Raw genomic sequence first — 22,138 nt, 5'->3', positions numbered from 1 at the left:
ATATCAGGATTTCAAAGTCCCCTTCACCATCACCCTGGAAGGCTCAATCAAGATCACAATCAAGATCGAGGTTTGTGCCAATAAAAAGACCAAGATCTGACTCCCAAGGATTTTATTAGAGATTGTCACCAAATTGAAAAGTTCTACAAGCTTAAATCGCAACTTCCGACAACAGTCTGGAAGTGAAGTCAACAGAGCAGTGCATCTTGTAGGTTTTTCTTTACAAAGATTTATATTTCTTAACAATTTTATTTGTAGCTTTATTTTAAACTTTCTTTCCTTATGTTCAATTGATTTCTGATTTTTATTACAGTTCAGAAGTTATGTTTGCGGCAGCGTTGCTTTTAAGTGACTTAGTATCGTGCTTCAACCAATAGAATCATCATCGTGTAGCTGCATTGGCTGAACTCGGTGTTGGTTTCATGATTTCCTATTTCAGACCTAAACTCAGTGTCTTTTTTGCATCGATTCGGTTTCTTTGAGGTAAACACCAATTCATGTAATCAGTTCTGTTTTATATCAGCGCTGCTAAACTGAGTTTTTATATGTCAGTCATGTTGTTTTGTATTGCTTAGGCTATAATAATTGCAAATAAGGTGCTTACTTTTCTATCTGGCTAGCTTCTTGTATTTCAATGTGTATACAGAATTACAGCTGAAATCCAATGAAACTCGGGCATATATCGATGCAGTTTGTGGGAATTCATCTCATGACAGCCAAGAAGCTACAACCTAAGTGTCTGCTACAAAGTCAAACACATCATTGACACCGGCACGAAAAGAGGTGTTAGCTGCGTGAGCATTTCCATGCCAACATGACAGAAGCATTATAATGCCGCCGCGGACGTTAAGAGTAACAGTCTGAGTTCCACACTCGGAGCAGTAACAAATGCATCATAGCAGCAATACTTGAGCGGTTAATGCATTTATCCGAGCACTACTAGAGATTGACCGACTTGAGGCTCTCGACAAAGTCTCCGGAATGATGTCCCAAATCGTCTCACTGAAACGATGCCAAACACCGTGTCGTTGATTCCACAAAAAGATAAGTTAGTTATTTTTTACTTATTTTGTTAACTAAATCAATTGACCATTGTCGTTCAATATGCACTGATAATATGTCAAACGATGTTAAATACGTAATTCTGACATTTGTGTGAGAGGAGTACAAATTAAAAACGTATATGACACGGATCAGAAGCAGGTGAGGCAATTATATGGTTCATGTTACATATTATTGGACTTACTGAAGCTGGATCCTTGAGGTAAAGAGCAACATGTTGCATTACAAATGGTGAAGCAGAGAACACGGTTTTATATTTCTCACGTAGTGTCTTTGTTTGAAGAAAAAAAAAATCATGTAACGATGTAGTCAATCTCTAAAGTAACATTTATTAGAAGAAAACAATCATGTAAAAATATGGACTCATAAAAAAAACTCTAAAGTAACATTTACAATTCAAAATAACTTTGTTTGAGTTATAGGTTTTCAAGAACACATCTGGCATCTAATTGTTGTATGCTTTAAGGCATGATTTGGCTCTTTAAGGTGTTAATTTTGGTTATTTGCTTAAAATATTGATACTTCTTGAATTTATATTTGATATTGGTGGTGATAGCTTGCTGAGATGGAGAACCATTTGCTTATTATTCTGCAGTTACAGCTTGAGCTAGCAGATGTAAGAGAGAGGACCAGAACTTACAATGATGAATCCTGAAGAATCTAAGTCAACTAAAATTAAAGATTTTGTACCCATCCAATAAGATATAAAGTAAAAATATTTGTGTGTGATTCTTTAACGTCTATGATTAATTGTGTGGAATTCTTTAATCAAATTCTTGAAATTGTTACCAATTGGTTATAATCTGCTACATTACATTTATAAAATAGTCATTACTCTTCAAGGAAAAATAGTCATTATTCTTCGGTTTCTTCGTCATCGGTTGTTCAGAGTTTGTATTGTGCATATTTTCCTTAACTTTGCAGCTTCTTATTATACGTTTGAATTTGTTTTCAGCTTCCTAAATCAAGCCAAAACCTTGCAATAGATATGTCATCTCAAGAATCAAGTCTACACGTGAATTTCGATCACGTCAAGCAACTATTTGTGGTATGTTCTTTTTTGTATATATTTGTTGAATTTTGTATTTTAACTAAATGTGTTCTGTGATCTGCATTATGGCAGGTTTAGCAGGGGAAAGTTCTCAATTTAAAGCTAAGCAGTATGACACTAAGATGAATGAATTGTAAGTAATGGAGTAATGCATTATTTATGTTGGTGTTTGTATATCATGTAGTCTTAATGTTTGTAAATTAATTACAGGCTGGCATTATTTTCATCCAAATTGAATAGGCTGCATTATTCTATGTCAAAATTGGTGAAGAATTGGTGAAGAATAACACTGTCAGGAATTTGTGGAAAGTGCACATGTTAATATTATGTACTTTAGAACAAATTAATGTCCATTAATCAATTCTACAAGGTTGTTTTGAACCTTTATAATGTTTCACTATATTATGTTGAAACTTTGTTTCACTGTTAAGAATTGTGAGATATTGGATCGAACTCTAGTATTGTCGAAGGGTAGCTTCTTGGTTCGACAGTTCGACAGAGTTAAGCATGAAGTCTAAGGATTGTTCACATGCTGGTGTCGAAGTGTGCATGCTGTAGTCGAAGATGGGTCTAGCATGCAGATGTCGAAGATGCTAGGGTTGTTAGCATGTTAAATTAGGTTTTAGTGTTTAAACCCTAATTTGTTAAGTTAGCTTGTTTATTAAGTTGGCTTGTGTAATGGGCCTTGATGAAAAAGCCCATTAGTTAGTATGTTAGGTTTTATTATAAATAGCATACTAGTCTCTCATCATTGCTAAGCTGCAAATCCTAATTTAGGGTGAGAGAGGTTATTTGTTATTCTTGTAAACTTGTAATCTTGTTTTAAGAGAAAGTGAAAGAATAGCAGTTATAACCAATTCTTGTGTTCTTATTCTCTTCCCTAATTCCCTATTATACTTTGTTATTGGTATCGTTTTTCACAACAAATTGGTGCGGTGAGCGTGGAGAAGATGCCTTCAACAAAGTATGAGATTGAAAAGTTCACCGGAGTGAATGATTTCGGTCTGTGGCGCTTGAAGATGAAAGCCCTACTGGTTCAGCAGGGTTGTTTGGAAGCGTTGAAGGGAGAGGCAGCCATGAATGCAGAATTGACGGCAGCGGAGAAGACAAATATGATCGAGAAAGCACACGGCGCAATTTTGTTGAGCCTTGGTGATAAGGTTCTCCGGCAGGTATCAAAGGAGACGACGGCATCAGGGTTATGGGTGAAACTTGAAAGTTTGTATATGACCAAATCGCTGGTAAATCGACTCTACTTGAAGCAAGCTTTGTATTCATTCAAGATGATTGAAGACAAAGTATTGGCTGAGCAGTTGGATATGTTCAACAAGCTGATTCTTGATCTTGAAAATATTGATGTGAAGATCGATGATGAAGATCAAGCGCTGTTACTATTGTGTTCTTTGCCTCGATCACATGCTCACTTCAAAGAAACTCTCTTGTATGGAAGGGAGTCCCTGACGTTTGAAGAAGTTCAATCAGCCTTGTACTCTAAGGACTTGAATGAACGAAAGGAGCATAAACCTTCGACTGTTGGCGAAGGTTTGGCCGTTAAAGGAAAACTCTTACGAAAGAATGGTAAGTTCGACAAGAAGGGCAAAAGCCAGTCGAAGTCTTACAGTGGTGAAGCATCTGGCATTCGATGCTATCATTGTAAGAAGGAGGGTCACACAAGAAAGGTGTGCCCTGAACGCCTGAAAGATCATGGAGGTAAGGATAATGGCAATGCAGCCATTGTTCAAGATGATTTTGAATCATCTGATGTTCTTGTAGTTTCAAGCAGTGACTAGAGAAGAGAGTGGATTATGGATTCAGGGTGCACTTGGCACATGACTCCAAACAAAGACTTGTTCGAGGAATTATGTGATCAAGATGGTGGATCAGTATTGCTGGGAAACAACAAGGCTTGCAAGATTGCAGGTATTGGATCTGTTAGATTCAAGCTCCATGATGAGTCAATAAGGTTGTTGACTGAAGTCAGGTATGTTCCTGATTTGAAGAGAAATCTGCTTTCTCTTGGTGAATTCGACAAGAAAGGATATGTTTTCCAAGGAGAGAAAAGTATCCTAAGAGTCATGAAGGGTTCGAAGGAAGTCTTGAGAGGCGTGAAGAAACAAGGCTTTTATACCTTTGAGGCTGAAGTTGTAAGTGGTTCGACAAATGTTGCATCCACGAAACCGTTGTCGAAGACAGAAATCTGGCACATGAGATTGGGCCATGTCAGTGAAAGGGGTCTGGTCGAATTAGGGAAACAAAATCTGCTTGGTGGAGACAAAGTCGAAAAGCTGAAGTTTTGTGAACCCTGTGTACTTGGAAAATCTTGCAGAGTGAAGTTCAACAAAGGCAAACAAAGAACACATGGATCCATTGATTACATCCATGCTGATCTTTGGGGGCCTGCAAGGTGTCCATCACATTCAGGAGCAAGGTATTTTCTATCCATAGTAGATGATTATTCCAGAAAATTATGGGTATTCATCCAGAAGACTAAGGATGAAACTTTTGAGAATTTCAAAAGTTGGAAGACTCTGGTTGAAAATCAGACTGGCAGAAAGGTCAAGAGGTTGAGAACCGACAATGGCCTTGAATTTTGCAATGAGGCATTCGACAGTTTTTGTGCTGCCTCTGGTATTGCAAGGCATAGAACTACTGCAGGTACTCCACAGCAAAATGGTTTGGCTGAAAGGTTTAATCGAACTATTTTGGAGAGAGTCAGATGCATGTTGACTAGTGCGGGGTTAACAAAGGTGTTCTGGGCTGAGGCTGTTTCGACAGCAACATATCTGATAAACAGATGTCCTTCGACAGCGTTAGATATGAAGACACCTGAAGAAGTTTGGTCGGGACATCCACCAGATCTCGACAAACTGAGAGTATTTGGCTGCGTAGCCTATGCTCACATTAGGCAAGACAAGGTCGAACCTAGAGCTCTGAAATGCATGTTCATGGGATACCCTGAAGGAGTCAAAGCTTATAGGCTATGGTGCCTAGAACCAGGTCACAGGAGGTGTATCACCAGTCGAGATGTAGTTTTCAATGAAGCTGAAATGGCTTTTAAGAAAACTGATGATGTTGGTCGAAGTACAGAAACATCTGATGAAGAGCTGGAACAGGTAGAGATTCCTGTTGAGGTGGAGCATGTTGATGCTGAATTGCATATCCCAGATGAAGTCGAAGAAGAAGCAGAAGATGCTGAAGTTGAGGAAACTGACGATGACTACCTATTGTCGAGAGATAGGTCGAGAAGAGTCATCAAGCCACCTCAGAGACTTGGATATGCAGATCTTATAGCTTATGCCTTAATCTCTGCAAGTGAGGTTCTAGACGAAGAACCTAGAGACTATAAGGAAGTTATGAGGAGTCGAAACAAGACTGAATGGCTGAAGGCCATGGATGATGAGATGAAATCTCTTCATGATAATCATACTTGGGAACTGATCAAGAAACCTGTTGGGGCAAGGTTAGTCAGCTGTAAATGGATTTTCAAAGTTAAGGAAGGAATTGAAGGAGTGACGTCGAAAAGATACAAGGCAAGGTTAGTTGCAAGGGGTTTCACTCAGAAAGAAGGTGTCGACTTCAATGATGTGTTTTCTCCTGTTGTGAAGCATAGGTCCATTCGAATGTTGCTTGCCATGGTGGCACAGTTCGATCTTGAACTGGAACAAATGGATGTGAAGACTGCGTTCTTGTATGGTGATTTAGATGAAACGATCCTGATGAGGCAACCTGAAGGGTATGTCGAAAAGGGGAAGGAAGATTATGTGTGCGAGTTAAAGAGATCTTTGTATGGGCTGAAACAATCTCCTCGACAGTGGAATAGGAGATTCGACAAGTTCATGGCACGCATAAGTTTCATTAGAAGTCAGTTCGACCACTGCGTTTACTTCAGATTTCGACCTGGTAATTCATTTGTTATTTTGTTACTTTATGTGGATGATATTCTCATAGCAAGCAACAGTGTCGAAGATGTGATGAGGGTGAAGGCTGAACTCAATAAGGAGTTCGATATGAAGGATCTGGGAGCTGCTTCAAGGATTCTTGGAATTGACATTCGAAGAGATAGAAAGAAGTCGAAGTTATGCCTATCTCAAGAGGCATATCTACAGAAGATTCTTGAAAAGTTTGGTATGTCGAATTCGAAGCCAGTTGTGACTCCAACAAACCCTCAATTCAAGCTGAGTATTGATCAGTGTCCCAGTACTGATGTCGAAAGAGCCTATATGAATAGCATCCCATATGCTAATATAGTTGGTTCTTTGATGTATGCTATGGTCTGTACTAGACCCGACATAGCATACGCAGTAAGTCTTGTAAGCAGGTACATGGCGAATCCTGGAAAGGCTCACTGGCAAGCATTGAAGTGGATTTTAAGGTACATAAATGGGTCTCTGAATAGAGTCCTAATTTATGGTGGAGCCTTGGGTGAAGATAGTAAAGCAGTAATAGAAGGATATGTCGACTCTGATTATGCAGGTTGTATGGATTCCAGAAAATCTATTTCTGGATATGTTTTCACTATGTTTGGCACTGCAATTAGTTGGAAAGCAACACTTCAGAAGGTTGTTGCTCTATCAACCACTGAAGCGGAATATATTGCTCTAACTGAAGCTGTGAAAGAAGCATTGTGGCTTGAAGGTTTTGCGAAGGAGCTAAAACTTCAAGGTCGAGGTATCACTGTTAAATGTGATAGTCAAAGTGCAATACACCTGTCGAAGAATTCAGCCTATCATGAGCGAACTAAGCACATTGATGTGAGGCTGCATTTCGTCAGAGGAGTAATCGAGCGTGGAGAAGTCCAAGTGCTGAAGGTTTCGACTGAAGACAATGTTGCTGATATGATCACCAAGACATTGCCGAGTTGCAAGTTTTTCCACTGTATGCAGTTGATAAAGCTGCATGAAGAAAGCTAGTTTGTTCCTTGACGTTGTAGAGTTAGGTCCAAGGTGGAGATTTGTGAGATATTGGATCAAACTCTAGTATTATCGAAGGGTAGCTTCTTGGTTCGACAGTTCGACAGAGTTAAGCATGAAGTCTAAGGATTGTTCACATGCTGGTGTCGAAGTGTGCATGCTGTAGTCGAAGATGGGTCTAGCATGCAGATGTCGAAGATGCTAGGGTTGTTAGCATGTTAAATTAGGTTTTAGTGTTTAAACCCTAATTTGTTAAGTTAGCTTGTTTATTAAGTTGGCTTGTGTAATGGGCCTTGATGAAAAAGCCCATTAGTTAGTATGTTAGGTTTTATTATAAATAGCATACTAGTCTCTCATCATTGCTAAGCTGCAAATCCTAATTTAGGGTGAGAGAGGTTATTTGTTATTCTTGTAAACTTGTAATCTTGTTTTAAGAGAAAGTGAAAGAATAGCAGTTATAACCAATTCTTGTGTTCTTATTCTCTTCCCTAATTCCCTATTATACTTTGTTATTGGTATCGTTTTTCACAACAAGAATCTTTTTTCAAAGATTATCCTTTAATCATTGTGTGTAAAAAGAAATGGTTAATTGTTTATGGTGAAATGGTTGATAAGTGAATTCAGATCCAAATGGCAGTAACTTTAAGTGTCTGCAATACCATGCCTCTTATGTAATCTAATATATTTCATTTTCTACTTTTCCCTAAAACCTATAATTAAGAATCAATTTCAGCATTGTACCCTATAGTCATGTCCGAACATACAAGCTCTTCTTAGAATACTATTATTTTCTTATACTTGCTAACTGTCGTAAAAGACACTTTTATGTTATTCATTTCTATGGGATTGTGTCCAAAGAGTATTTCTTTTGTAAATTTGGTGTTGACATTTTATCTTCTGTGAAGTACTTTGAGCAAGACAACAAAACTATTCATACAACTTTTTTTAGTATCTCTTTTTTTTTAAACAAGATTATATAGGTAATTGTTTTTTGAAGCTGCATATTAATTCTAAATATTTGTGTAATATTTTTAATTATCAATATAATATTTTTATTGTTATTACTATTTTATTAAGGGTTAATACCATTTTACCCCCCTGCCAAAGTAGCGAGTTTCGGTTTTCCCTCTTATTAAAAAAAAATTTAGCTTTTGCCCCTTAACAAAAAAAGATTCCACAACGCTTAACCTTATGGAGGAAGATTCCTTGGCATTTGTCTATGTGGACAGAATCTCCTAGATGAGATGGCATGAGTGACACGCTGGCTTGGCTGGCTTAGAAAAACTTGAAAAATAAATTGCCAAAACCAGGTTTCAAACCCCTTCCACACGGGTTAATGAGCACACATGCAACCACTCCATCCATTATGTTTGAATGTTTAAATTACAAAGGATGCTTAATATATATTACATACTGTGTGATGCTTATGATTGAATATTAGTTTATATGTTATATATGTTTATTTATTTATTTTTCTTTTACTATTACATTATTTATTACATTATTTATTAATTAATTTATTTAATTTACTTTGATAATTTGTTTATTTATTTTAAAATGCATTATTTACATTATTTTATTAAATTTATTAAATTATGAAATTTAATTTATTTATTTTATTTTAATTTACATTATCAATTTATTTATTTATTTTAAAATACATTTTTTACACTAATTAATTTAATTTATTTATTTAATTTATTTTAATTTACATTATTATTTTATTTATTTATTTCAAAATACATTATTTACACTATTTAATTTAATTTATTTATTTATTTTATTTTAATTTACATTATTTAATTTATTTTATTTATTTTATTTTTATTTACATTATTTAATTTTAATTACGTATTTAATTACGTATTTTAAATAAATAATATTAATAATAAATAAATAAAGTAAATAAATAAAATAATATATAAACATTAATAATAAATAAATAAATAAAAATATAAATTAAATAATATATAAATATTAATAAACATATTAATAATAAATAAATAAAGTAAATAAATAAATAAACATATATATAAACGTTAATAATAAATAAATAGATAAACATATATATAATTACGTATTTAATTACGTATTTTAAATAAATAATATTAATAATAAATAAATAAAGTAAATAAATAAAATAATATATAAACATTAATAATAAATAAATAAATAAAAATATAAATTAAATAATATATAAATATTAATAAACATATTAATAATAAATAAATAAAGTAAACAAATAAATAAACATATATATAAAAGTTAAGAATAAATAAATAAATAAACATATATATAATTACGTATTTAATTACGTATTTTAAATAAATAATATTAATAATAAATAAATAAAGTAAATAAATAAAATAATATATAAACATTAATAATAAATAAATAAAAATATAAATTAAATAATATATAAATATTAAACATATTAATAATAAACAAATAAAGTAAATAAATAAAATAATAAATAATATTAATAATACATAAATAAATAAATAAATAAATAAATAATAATAAAAATAAATATATAAAGTAAATAAATAAATACATTATAAACATTAATGATAAATAAATAAATAAAGTAACACATTATAAATATTAATATATACTATTATTGAAAAAAAAAGTAGAAAATATGCTACATATTGATATCGTTCCACTTATTGAACAAGCAAGGATGTGTAGCTCAGTGGTAAGAAGGTCACTTATTCACCCTTAGGTGAATGGTTTAATTCCTGGCCATGACAATTTCCTTTTCTTGTATTTTTACAAGCTTATACAAGCATCCTAGCAGCGTGTCAAGCATCAGGGTCCAGCATGTCAAGCCACATCACCAAGATTCTGTCCACATAGACAAATGCCAAGGAATCTTCCTCCATAAGGTTAAGCGTTGTGAAATCTTTTTTTGTTAAGGGGCAAAGGCTAAATTTTTTTTTAATAAGGGGGAAAACCGAAACTCGCTACTTTGGCAGGGGGGTAAAATGGTATTAACCCTTTTATTAACTATAGAATTTTTTAAAGAGTTCATCAACTTAGGATTTTTTTCAAATTTATATTTTTCTTTTAAAAATTACATTTTAAAAAGAGATGCCGTAAAAGACTATCCTTTAATATGTTAAGGAAAGATTATTTTGAACCTTTATAACCTGTAAAGAAAAGAAGTTGCAATCATGTTATGGCAAATACTTTTTATTTTACGTAATTGTAATTTAATATATAAAAAATGCTTTTCCACCTAATTTTCATTGGAATTAAACACGACATTTTTTTACAGTTAAATATATTTTTTATTTCGTTGTGAAAAACAAATGCGCGCACAACACCAGTACCCGTGCGGATGCACGGGTATCCCACTAGTTATATAGGAGAAAATAGCATAGGATGATAGGATGACCAAATCTAATAGATTTGACTAGGGATGGCAAGCAGACCTAAATTCGCGGGGTCCACCCGCATCCGAATCCGAGTTAATGGGTGAAAATTCGAGTTGACTGAATTTAGGTTCTGATTTGGATGTCACCCGATATTTTGGGTGCGAGTTTGGATAGTGTGAAACCCGTACCTGAAACCCGAAATCACATCCGCTTATATATATATATATATATATATATATATATATATATATATATATATATATATATATATATATATATATATATATATATATATATTGTAGGAAAAATATATTTTATGTATTTTATTGTGGGTTTGGGTTTGAGTGAAAAAATCTGAATCCAATGGGTGTGGGCATGGGTGTTATTGTGCCACCCGAATAACCTTTGGGTTCGGATTTGGGTGTCGATTTCGGATGCGGGTTTAGGTAGTGTGAAACCTGCACCCGACCCTACCCGTTGCCATCCCTATATTTGACAAGTCAAAATTAAAAAAAAATAAATTATTAAAGAATGTTTTATTTAAAAAGTGAAAGATTGTTCTATCCAGCTAGGAGGACAATTAAAATTTTGTTTATACCGCATTTATCTCATATGAGGATGGTTATAATATTTTTGGTGCATAATTGGTATCGAGTTTGAAAATTGAAAATAAGCAGGGTTAGAGACTCAGAATGCTTTTATCGCAGTCTAAAGAAATAATACTTTGATACTTTAAATTAGGAGGAATGTGGAGTAGTTCATCTCGGTGACAACAAGGCTTGCAAGGTTCATAATGTTGGTATTATTAAACTTAAAATGTCAGATGATCACGAGTTCCTTTTATAAAATGTGAGGTAAGTTTCAGAGCTCGTGCAATTTTTTTTATCCATAAGAATGTTTGATGATTTAGACTATTGCATGCCACAGACATTAGCCTTATCCCTCCAAAAGACCTCTTAAACCTTAATGGCGTCATCTAAAGATCATTGAGTTTGTCTTTATTAATCAACTAGGAGGTTATTATTGACATTAAAAATGAAATCATTTTAGATTTCATTGAGCTTCTCCTGAGCTAATCTTATAGTGTTCTGCTTATTACCAAAGGTTTCCTTGTTCCACTCCCTAAGTTTGTACTTCAGCATTTGCAACTTTCTACTAAGGACAAACATAAGATAACCAAAGACTGGGACATCCCAGCTAGATTTAATAATGTTTGGACAATCCGGATGAAACTTCCACATCTGTAGAATCCTAAATTGAAAGAAAAACTCTATGGAAAAAGTTGCAAGCATTCATCCTGAGATAGTTTTAGCCACTTGTCTCACCATTCCCTTCGGAGTTAGGGATCTCATGGCCATCTTCAACCATATTAGGGGCCTTACCCATATCCTAATTCTTAGACACCACGTCTACTTGTAGAAAAACCTTCTTTGGATTAAGGATTAGTCAGTGTCACAATTGGCAAACAGACCCACAGTCCAGGACCTCAAGAAAATGGGAGCCTCAAAATGTATAGGTAACAAATTATAATATTGTAATAGTAAAATATATGAGCTTTAGCGAATTTTGTTTACAAATTGATGAGTAGAGATCCACTCCATTTCTTAAACTAGTATTTCTTTTCCATTACTTTAATTTTGTGTGTATATTACACGTATTTCTAAGATATGTGACATATATTTATTATTTATTTAACTTTATACACACAAAACTATAGTAATAGACCATCCAATTCTTTTTAGTAAATGGAGTAGATCCTTACTCCAAATTGATACATATACTCCAGCGGCACAGACATGACTATGGGAGCAGTGTTGTCAACTATAAGATATAAGCATACTCCAGTAATAGTCTTCTATGGCCAACTATAACATAATAATATAGAGCAGTTTTGTATTATATAAATTACCAATTCTTATAAATCAAAAATTATAATTTAATAATCATACTACCTGTAGCACTAATTTATATAAATTCATTTGATAAATTACGATTTAAAAAAAATAAAAAATATTTGTCTCTTTCTCGAAAGAGGCTCTGATACCATACATTTCACTTGAGCAACACAAGGTGATAGGTGAGTGGGTTCTCCCACTTATATATGCTCAAGTCACCACATGCATTTACAATGTGGAACTATTATCTACACTCACACTTGTTATATTCTCAACAGTAATTAAATATTTAAAAATTTATTATATAATTAACTCATTTATTATCAAATTTTATATAGAAACTCTATCTGCATTAAAAAAAAATTGTTGTTAGAAACAACTAAGACTTCGTATTTTTAATTTTGTCTCTAAATTTTTTTTTCATTTTTAAAGTGAGTAAATGTCTTTTTTTATTAAGCATCCATTTTTTTATTTGTCTTGGACCTCTAGTCGGAATCGGCCCTAATTATTGACGAATCAATACTACATCCTTATACCTTCTAACTCAAAGTTTAATACACGAGCCATTTTAAGACTGAATAAACAATAAACTAATTGTCATAACAAACTCTAACTGTTCTAACCGACAAAGAAAAAATTTTTAAAATTTTCTAATTAATTCAGTAACTTTAAATTTTCTAATTAATTCAGTAACTTTCTGCATAAATAATGTGAAATACCTAATTCAATAATAATTTTCATATTTGTAAAAGAGTATTAGTTATTTCAAAATATTAATAAAACATTCAATTAGATGCTCTTTAGTAATTTTATGATGTTTTTTTCCAATTTTTTATTTTTTATTTTTTATTTATGATAGTTAATAGTGATAATTTAACAAAAAATATTTTTCATTTATAATTTTTTTAACATATGTGAAATGATTTAATATGACAATATTAGTAAAATATTTGAGAGAGTCATATATTCTTAACGAAAATATCACATATACTATCCAACAACAAAACGCAACTATTGGATGAAGTGTTCAACCTTCATCATATTGGCTTTGAAAAACAATGAAATAAGAAAAAAGTAACATATGCCAGTCGTACTTTTGGGTGGAAAGAATAGAAAAAAGAAGGTAAAATAAATAAAAAAGCCTAAAGTTTAGAGGTCAAGATTTGAATTTGTGATTTTTCATTTCTTTCATGCTAGGGTAACCTAAGATCATAGGGGCATTGAGTTTGTTCAAGAATATATGTAATTATTAGTACTAAATACCTGACTAAAGGAAGATTAAAAGGGGGTTAAAATTAAGCATGCAATTAGTCAAAAAATAATTAAGCATGCGGCTTATTGAATTATGGGATGGCACCAACAATCCAAGTAGACTTGTGGTCCATCTTCCCTCTCGTCACATTCACATGTAATGCCTTGGATTCATTCTTTGGTTATTTTCTTTCAAGGAGACATGATTGCCTTAAAAAAAGTTTTAGGTATCACTTCCACATTAAGAAGTTAATTGAAGAGCAAAAGCAAGTTTAGCTGATGATTATTATTGGGATAAAACAAGTTTCATCTTGTCAAAAACAAAGTCTACAAAAAGTTTATATAGAATAACATCTTTCATTTTATAAGTTGGTTTTGTAAGGATAAGTTAAGTCAGATAAAATTTGTTAACATAGTATCACGAGTCTATTAATTTGGACTATCCACCGTTTATATGCGCACGAAGCCTAATAGTGTTTGGCGCAAGGGAATGAATTTATAAAGCGTTGTATTAAAAAAAGTAATAGGAATGAGCTAATGCCAAACACCAATTTTTAACGATAATGGGTGGTTGATAAGTGTCAAATTGTAGTTATTTTTGTATATAATTTTACGGTACTTATCGTCTCTTTTTCCTCAAGACTACCTCACTCGATTTAACAAAGCCAACATCAGGGTCGTCCCACCAAACTAAGAAATATTTGTGGGGGAGTTTCAAAATAGTCTTAATGAGGGACCCTTTAATGAGTCTCTCTCCTAGAAGCCAACACTTTCGTTGGCGAAAGTGGTCACCATGGTAGAATGTTACATAAGGGGCGAGGAGAGCAAAACCAAAAAGATAACATGTGATATCAAGGAATGGGTTCCCAATGTTGAGGGTTCACACCATCAAAGGAAGAGTAATTATACCTCTCTCAATGGTGTCATATTTAGGCTCTTAGGCATATGATTTGACTATCGATATCTAGAAGATCAAAATTTCATCACATTTAGTTACATCAAAAGTTTAAGTTTTTGTAAAAATAAAAATTCATTTCTACTTGGTTCAACATGATTTTTTCCGTTTGAAGACTTTAAAACTTTACAAACATATGGAGGTCCTGGCTTTAATTGCGTCAAATTAACCTCATCTTCTTCAACACACTTAAAAACTACATCGAGTTCTTGATTACTATCATTTATTTCTATGTAGCCAATCTTTTCCTTTTACGAGTGTCGATTTGATCTACACTTTTCAACCTTCTAGTGTTCGACTTGTCTATCCCTTTCTACTAACTGGACCATTCCCTTAGGTATTGGATATCCAACTTCTTCCTAAAGGAATAATTTAAACCAACTTCATCAACCTAAACATATTGAGATAATCATTTATTAATTCAGACAATTTTTCATTTCACAATGGCTAACTCTTTTAGGCTAATTTTTTACTGACCCATATAAAATCGCTCATGGAACACCCTTTCTAGTTGATTCCAATGATGCATGGAGTTTGGAGAAAAAGTAGTGAACCATGTGAAAGCATTATTGGTTAAAGAATTAGAGAAGTATTTCATCTTTAGATTTTAATTATTATCCAAACCACCGGCTTCTGACTGGTATCGAGCAATATGTTCTACGGTGGACTCACTAACATCGCCTATAAACTTAGCAAACTTATGAACTTTCAACCCCTGGGGAGTTCAGTTTGCAATACGTACTCAGATAAAGTAAAAATGAAATTTATCCTATGAAGACCAACATTAAGACCATTTTGGGTTAAGATTTGTTCAACCATATTGGCTAAGTTATCTCCCCCTCAAATTGTTTTATTGGACTCTCCTAACCAATATATTTGCATCTTGATTCCTGTTCACTAACACTTCATCGAGTCCATTTTGACCTAAGTCTCCTTCGACTACCCTAGGTATAGGTTGTTTGACCTACTGGGGCATAACCTGTTATTGCACTTGATCATTATGAACCCCTTTATTGTTTGTAACTCGAATTTTGGATTGCCCCAACAGCTTGGATTTGAGGAACTGGGTGAATGGATGTTTAAGGATCACCAAAGAAATCAACAATTTGACCCATTCGATATGCTAATTATTGGTAACTATGATTGATATTTTAGATTATAAGATTGAAAACAGTACCAATTTATTGGGTAAGCTTGTTAGCCATATCATGGTTACTGCCATCCATTTGTTTCCTTACCGCCAAAAGAGAACTAGTAGTTAAAGGCAGTATAACCTGAGGGATATATCCTAATCCTCCTTGGGGTTGACCCATTCGACTAGGATTGCTTATGGCAGATCCCAATGTCGTGTATTGATTAACAGGAGAAGCAACAACCATTGCATTATCTGCATATTGCGGTTGACATACGATATGGATATTTTCTACTACCAGGGGAAGCGTAAAGCTTGGAAGGAATAAAGGCCTAGTATCTTCTATAGTGATTAGTGTAACCCTAGTAGTCAGAAAACTGGTTGGTTGTGGTGGGGGTATCACAATCTCCGGTGTCATGGTTGAAACTAGGGTTTGACTTATGGCAGGAGCAGTTACTCCAACAATTGTTGAAATGCTTGTCCAACCAACCGTTGTTCCGATTGATTTTTCTTCTGCATTTGGAACAACGTACTGGGGAAGGGATGAATTCCTCGATAATTGACGAGACATGTTAGAAATCTTGCCACTCCTCAGGCGCACACACACTCAGTGATTGAAATAATTTTCATGTGTGAAGAACATAAAACAAAAATAAAAAAGCGTACACTTTTCTGCAAAAGTTTGATTTTTGCACAAAAGTAGTTCCATTGGGCGTACCAATTTATTTAATGGTGTTTTTAGTAAACAATCACGAGTTTTAGTTCACTTCTAAGATCAAACTCAAAAATTCTAGACAATACTTTGTGTCAAACATTTTGAAAGAATGTAATAGTGCTGGAAGAATTTCTAATTATGATAACTAAAGAGATAAAGTAAATGCGTTTAATTTTACAAAATCAAGTAAATAAGTAAAAGGATAAAAATTAATTGAAATACTTGAATTAAAAGTGAAATACAAGTGAAATACAAGTTCATACATTTCTCACAAACTCGTTATCTCACTAGATTCATGTATTAGTTCTAATGAGAACAAAATGAAATTCAAATCTTGATTACATAATTAAAATTTACTTATATACTAGGTACATCGTCAACTGTCAACAAGAATTATTTCTTCAAAATCCAACATGTCTACTTCTACATGGACTTTCGTTGTCTACTTTGTTTCCATGTTCCTTGGTTTGTGAACTACTTCAAACGGCCACTGTTGTCGAAAATGTCTTTAAGTTTACCATTCACGTCTTTTGAAAATATAAAATTGTCGAATTTGTGATCGAATGTCAAAAATATGACTTGGTTACTTGCATGTAGCCTTTTTATACATCTTATATCCAATTTATATGTCCAGATATCAAGCAGCAAAATATCTCAAATTAACACCAAGCAAAAAAATAATAATAATAAAAATGCACTACCATAAAGATAAGGTAAGACCGAGAAAAGAGAAGAAAGAGCACTAGAGGCGTACTTGATTTTAAAGTCATTTTAAGTGTTTAAAGACAATGTAAATTAGCCACAGTTTAAATATGACAAAAAAATTAGACATCTTATTTAATCATAATTTAACCGCAATAATTATTTTATTAGATTCTATTCAACTACGGTTCAACTAGGGTTGTGCATGGTAACCGACCCGTGGGAACCAAACCATTTTTTTGGTTATGGTTTAAAAACCAAATCATTATCTCAAAAAACCGGTTCATGTTTGTGAAATAGATTCAAATCGGTTTGGATTCAGTTTAAAACCGGTTTTAATTAAAACACACATTTCATGCAAGGATCTCAAGTGATAATGAACACTGTGATAGTTCCATTCAGCGATAACCATCATTTATGTGAATGTTGTATGTTCTGCAAACGCCGCACGCCATCGTTTCTGTAAATAACATTGGTTCTGCCATTCCGCAAACTGCATGTCATGGTTTCTATGAAGATCTTCGGTTCTGCCAACACCACAAACCATTCTTTCCATGAATGTCGTTGGTTTCGCTAACGCCACCAGTACTGTCGGTTCTGTGAACATTAGCGATAAAAGCAAAAACATTCTCAAAATCATTCATATATACGATTGAGGAAGACATGTAAACTGATTCAAAAGGATTGAGAAACTCAAATAACCAATTAGTTACAGATATTCGAAGTGAGAGATGAGTGTGGCTTTGCTTCAATGAAAGAGAAAGTAAACTGGTTTATAAACCAATTCACAAAAATGATATCCGGTTTATTGGTTTTGGGTTTCATTTAATCCAAATTTATTTTTTTACAAATGGACTGGGCTTTTTAAAAATGGTACAGTTTGGACATGGATCAGTTAAGTAAAACTAGTTTTTTTGAACACCCCTAGATTCAATAATGACAAATTTTTATCATATACAATAGTTTGCCTTACTCTCAAAGACGGTCATGCTTAATCATTATTTTTTTAAAGAAATATAAAATTATTCTCAACAATTTAGATTCCAACCTATTTCTCTAAAATAAGAAAATGATGAATAACTTTTAAAACAAACACAATATGAGACAAGTAACAATTGTTTTTCTTTTTGACTTAACTTTTAAGTAAAAAAATAGACTCGTTAATTTAGAACTTATAAAATAAATAATTAAAATTTAATCAAAAGTTATTTCATCCCATAATCGAACTCAATTATTATCATTTTTTGACAATTTGTTGTGAAATCAAATAGATCTAACCGTTTGAATTTAACCGAAATTATTTTACCATTAGAACTCCACCATTTTACTAAGACAATGTGATGTGAGTTCAAAAACACATAAATAGAATTTAAAAAAAAAATAGTAAAATATCTACTATCATTTCCCAATACTCAATTTTTGGAACTAATTTTACACTTTTTAACATAGCTTCCCACTAAGAAGAAAATCACCATAAAATACAATATAAAAACTTCACACTATTGTCATGAAAAATTATCCTTCTAAACTTTTTATGTATTCATGAAAGATTGAATTAAAAAAGCAAGAGTAAAAAGCCTGAAAAAACAGAGTGTCCTCTAATGTAAAACAAACAAAGAATAGGGACTGATTTGATAATATCATAATAGTCCCAAAGGATGGGAAAACAATAACACTGAGTTTTTGAAGTTGTTGCCAGAAAAATCTCCACCGTCCATCAATCAATCTGTGATAACGCAATATTAGACTACTACCAACCGTAGAGTAGTTTTTTTTCCTCTTTCTTTTTTCTCTCTCATGGTTACCTGGTAGTGGTAGGAGAGAGAGAGCGAACACTTCTCTGTGCAACCAAACAGCATAAGAATCCTGCACCCGCTAATCCTTTATTTCCCGCCAATTCTCTCACTCCATTCCAATCCTGCAACGCCGTCGTTTTCGGCGACGAAGAAGACGTCGACGTCGATGTTGATGACTCCATTTCATCCACAGATTCCGTACAACAAGTATCATTATCGCAAGATTCACTCGAAACTTCATCTCCGGCCACCGCCTCTTTCGGTTTCAGTTCCGGTGACTTTCTCCGGCGGTCTTTTATCTTTTCTCCCATCAGGTCACGGTAACCTATCGCCGATATTTTCTCCAGTGCCGGAAAACCAGAACCGTCTACCACCATTGCTCCGATGTTCATCACGCCGTAGAAACTCCCCGACGGCCGACGGATTTGAACTGCGCTGAAGCAAGGACTTCTGTTACCGTTACCGTTGGCGGAGTCGGAAGAGAGAATATTGCTGATGAGGAATCTGACTGTACCGACTATGTGATCACGGAAGGTACCAACGGCGTAGATAGCTACACATACACCGGCGGTTTCACTGGCAAGAAACTCCGGCGTAACGCGGAAGAGGAACTTATCGTTCCATGTAGGATTCTGGCCTCCGATTTTGTCGACTCGTGTTCGGAGCTTGGTGGAAGAATCGATCCACGTGAGAGCGTAGGTTTGAAACTTTCTCCGTGGTGATGACGGTGGCTTCAAGCCTTGAGCTGAGATCAAGTTGATCTCTAATACTAGCTGCGTCTTCGCCGGAGACGCCATTGACTATTATTCTATCACTCTGTCGTTCTGGAGCCTTACCGGACCCTCTTTTTGCTTTCTTCAACTTCCGGCGAGATGAACGGGCATGATGAATCAAGAAAAGATCAACGGTGGTGATTGCGGCGGAGAGAAGAAGAGAGAAAGAAAATGGAAGGCTCGGTTGATGACCAGTGTGGGACCGAAGTATTTATATTTTATTTTTTTGTTGGAATATTATTTTGTACTTAAAAGTTATAACCGTTAGGGTTTGGAAATGTAAAATATTAGCTGTAAATTACTAGAAAACTAATGAGGGGTTAAGTAAGGGGAGGTCATTAGTGAAACTCGTCTTGTTTGTCAGTTAACACATACAGCATCTCTTAACTGAAAAACAACAAACCAACAAACAAACGTCTCTAAACACCAATTAGTAATAACAATAATTACAATTAATAATAAATAATAATAATAAATAATAATAATAATAATAATAATAATAATAATAATAATAATAATAATAATAATAATAATAAGGGTTAAAATATGTTTGTAGTCCCTATAAAATTATCAAAAATGATTTTTAGTTTCTATAAAAAATATCGAATTTTAATCCTTATAAAATTGAGTGCAAAAGTCGATATTTTTTTTTTTTTAAAAATCTTCTAATAGTTACATTGTGTTGTCGAGCAATTTACTCATTAGGCTATGTACAATGGTTTTATTATTCAACACTCCTCTTTTTCATTTTTTATACTACACATCATCTTCTCTTTCTTTCACCTAATAATTCAACACACATTCAATTTATACTCACTACAATGATTTTGTTTAATAAAATTCAACATCCTATTCCACCACCATTCACAACACACTAAAAAATTTAAACATTCAAAACAATCAATAAAATTTTACAAAGTATTTTGTGGACCCCACTCTTTCCACATTCAACATATTGAAAACTTTCAACACCAATTAATACACCTCACTTTAAACAACTTATTCAACACCCTCATTGTAAGGATTCAACTATTGAATTTGTTTTTCAACACCCCCATTGTACATAGTCTTACATAACTACCCAATTTGAAGTTTACTTTTTTTTACTAATTAATAATAAATAATACGATAAAAGTTTTGGTATTTAAAAGAATAGTAATATTTAATCTTATAGCAACTGGGATATGAGTACTGGTCGCAAGAGAGGGCGTCACAGCCTAACTAGTAGAACCAATATTGATACCTTGCGTGTTGTAGAGATTGTACAACAACCATGTTATCTGCAAGATCCATTCACACATATAAAAAAATTATAGGACTTCGTTCATACCAAAGATCTATTTTCTCTCTGCGCGATCGGTCGTACTCACGATAGAGTAAGTATTCATTCGCTTCTTCCTCTTTTGGGAAGAAAGCACTTCACCAGGGCTAAACTCCTCTTCATGACCAAGTCCTTGAAACAAATAATGCAAGTCATCCTTCATCATATCCTCTTTAGGGGAAAGGGGACCTAATTTGAGGCAGGAAGAATTGATGGTAAAGTTGAAGTGAGGTCAAGACTAGTACTTCAAAAATCTACATTTACATAAGAGAGTTGACTCAACCGGATCATAGTAGAAGGAAAAATGGGCCTTTGGAGTGTGGGGCTTCACCAGGACAAAACGCCTCAAAATATTTCCCTAGTCGTTGGCAAAAGGGTTGAACCAATGATCATTTGGGTGAAGGGTAATAAGACCCCAAATGAAGTTGAAAGGGAGAAACCTTTAAGTGTTTTAGGAAGGTCACCTCAAAGTCACAAAAATGACATCTACAACCTTATCCTACTGAGCAAACACTCATAAAATGGGACCAAACACATGTCAAAAGAGCTACATATCCTTTTTTTTTGAACCCACGCGAAGGACAGACCAATCTAGAGAGTCACCGATCTTGATTTCGGCAAGATTTATAGTCGCTTCAGTATTCATAATAGACAGGGTTCCCACCACTTCCGCAACCACTAACTCGTACTTGCTCGCGTCGGCTGGCTTCACCAACATCACACCTCTCTAGGACAACTCATTAGCTATAAAATACATCTGGTCTGCCCTGATATTCCACATGATTCTTAATTTCAGCATCATTAGGTTAATAGTTGTGGGTTGTCTAGTAAACCTAGATGAAATCGTTAGTGTATTCTCTCATCAACTTAGCAGCTTTTATTTCTGCATCAGACAAAATGGAATGGGCATAGGTACATCAACGTGACCTTCCTTAACTTCATCATCTCACAAAAGGGCACCGAAAGAATCCATGGAGGAAACTGTCTCATCAAGGGAGTTTTTAGATACCTTTTCTGAATCAGAATCATCAATCAAGGACACAACTTGATGGCCCATGTGATTATGAGCAGAGGTAGGGGAATGTGAATCAGAAGATACCCTCAGTCTCGTAGTGGAAGAAACATCACTCTCAAAATCATTAACTATGCAAATAAGGTTATCACTCATCTTGACCAAAGAATAGAAAATGTTAAA

The 22,138-nt window shown here is 33.8% G+C and overlaps 1 protein-coding gene across 1 annotated transcript; it reads right to left on the bottom strand.

Moving 5' to 3' along the window:
* Nucleotides 1-18,568: 18,568 nt before the first annotated feature.
* Nucleotides 18,569-19,854, bottom strand: LOC131612900 (uncharacterized). The gene has a single exon (XM_058884648.1). The coding sequence runs from the start codon at nucleotides 19,644-19,646 to the stop codon at nucleotides 18,855-18,857; it is 792 nt and encodes a 263-aa protein (XP_058740631.1). The 5' UTR covers nucleotides 19,647-19,854; the 3' UTR covers nucleotides 18,569-18,854.
* Between the last annotated feature and the right edge of the window lie 2,284 nt (nucleotides 19,855-22,138).

Source organism: Vicia villosa, linkage group LG6 (assembly GCF_029867415.1).
Source record: "Vicia villosa cultivar HV-30 ecotype Madison, WI linkage group LG6, Vvil1.0, whole genome shotgun sequence".
In the NCBI taxonomy this organism is placed as follows: Eukaryota; Viridiplantae; Streptophyta; class Magnoliopsida; order Fabales; family Fabaceae; genus Vicia; species Vicia villosa.
This window is presented reverse-complemented; position numbering and strand designations above follow the sequence as displayed.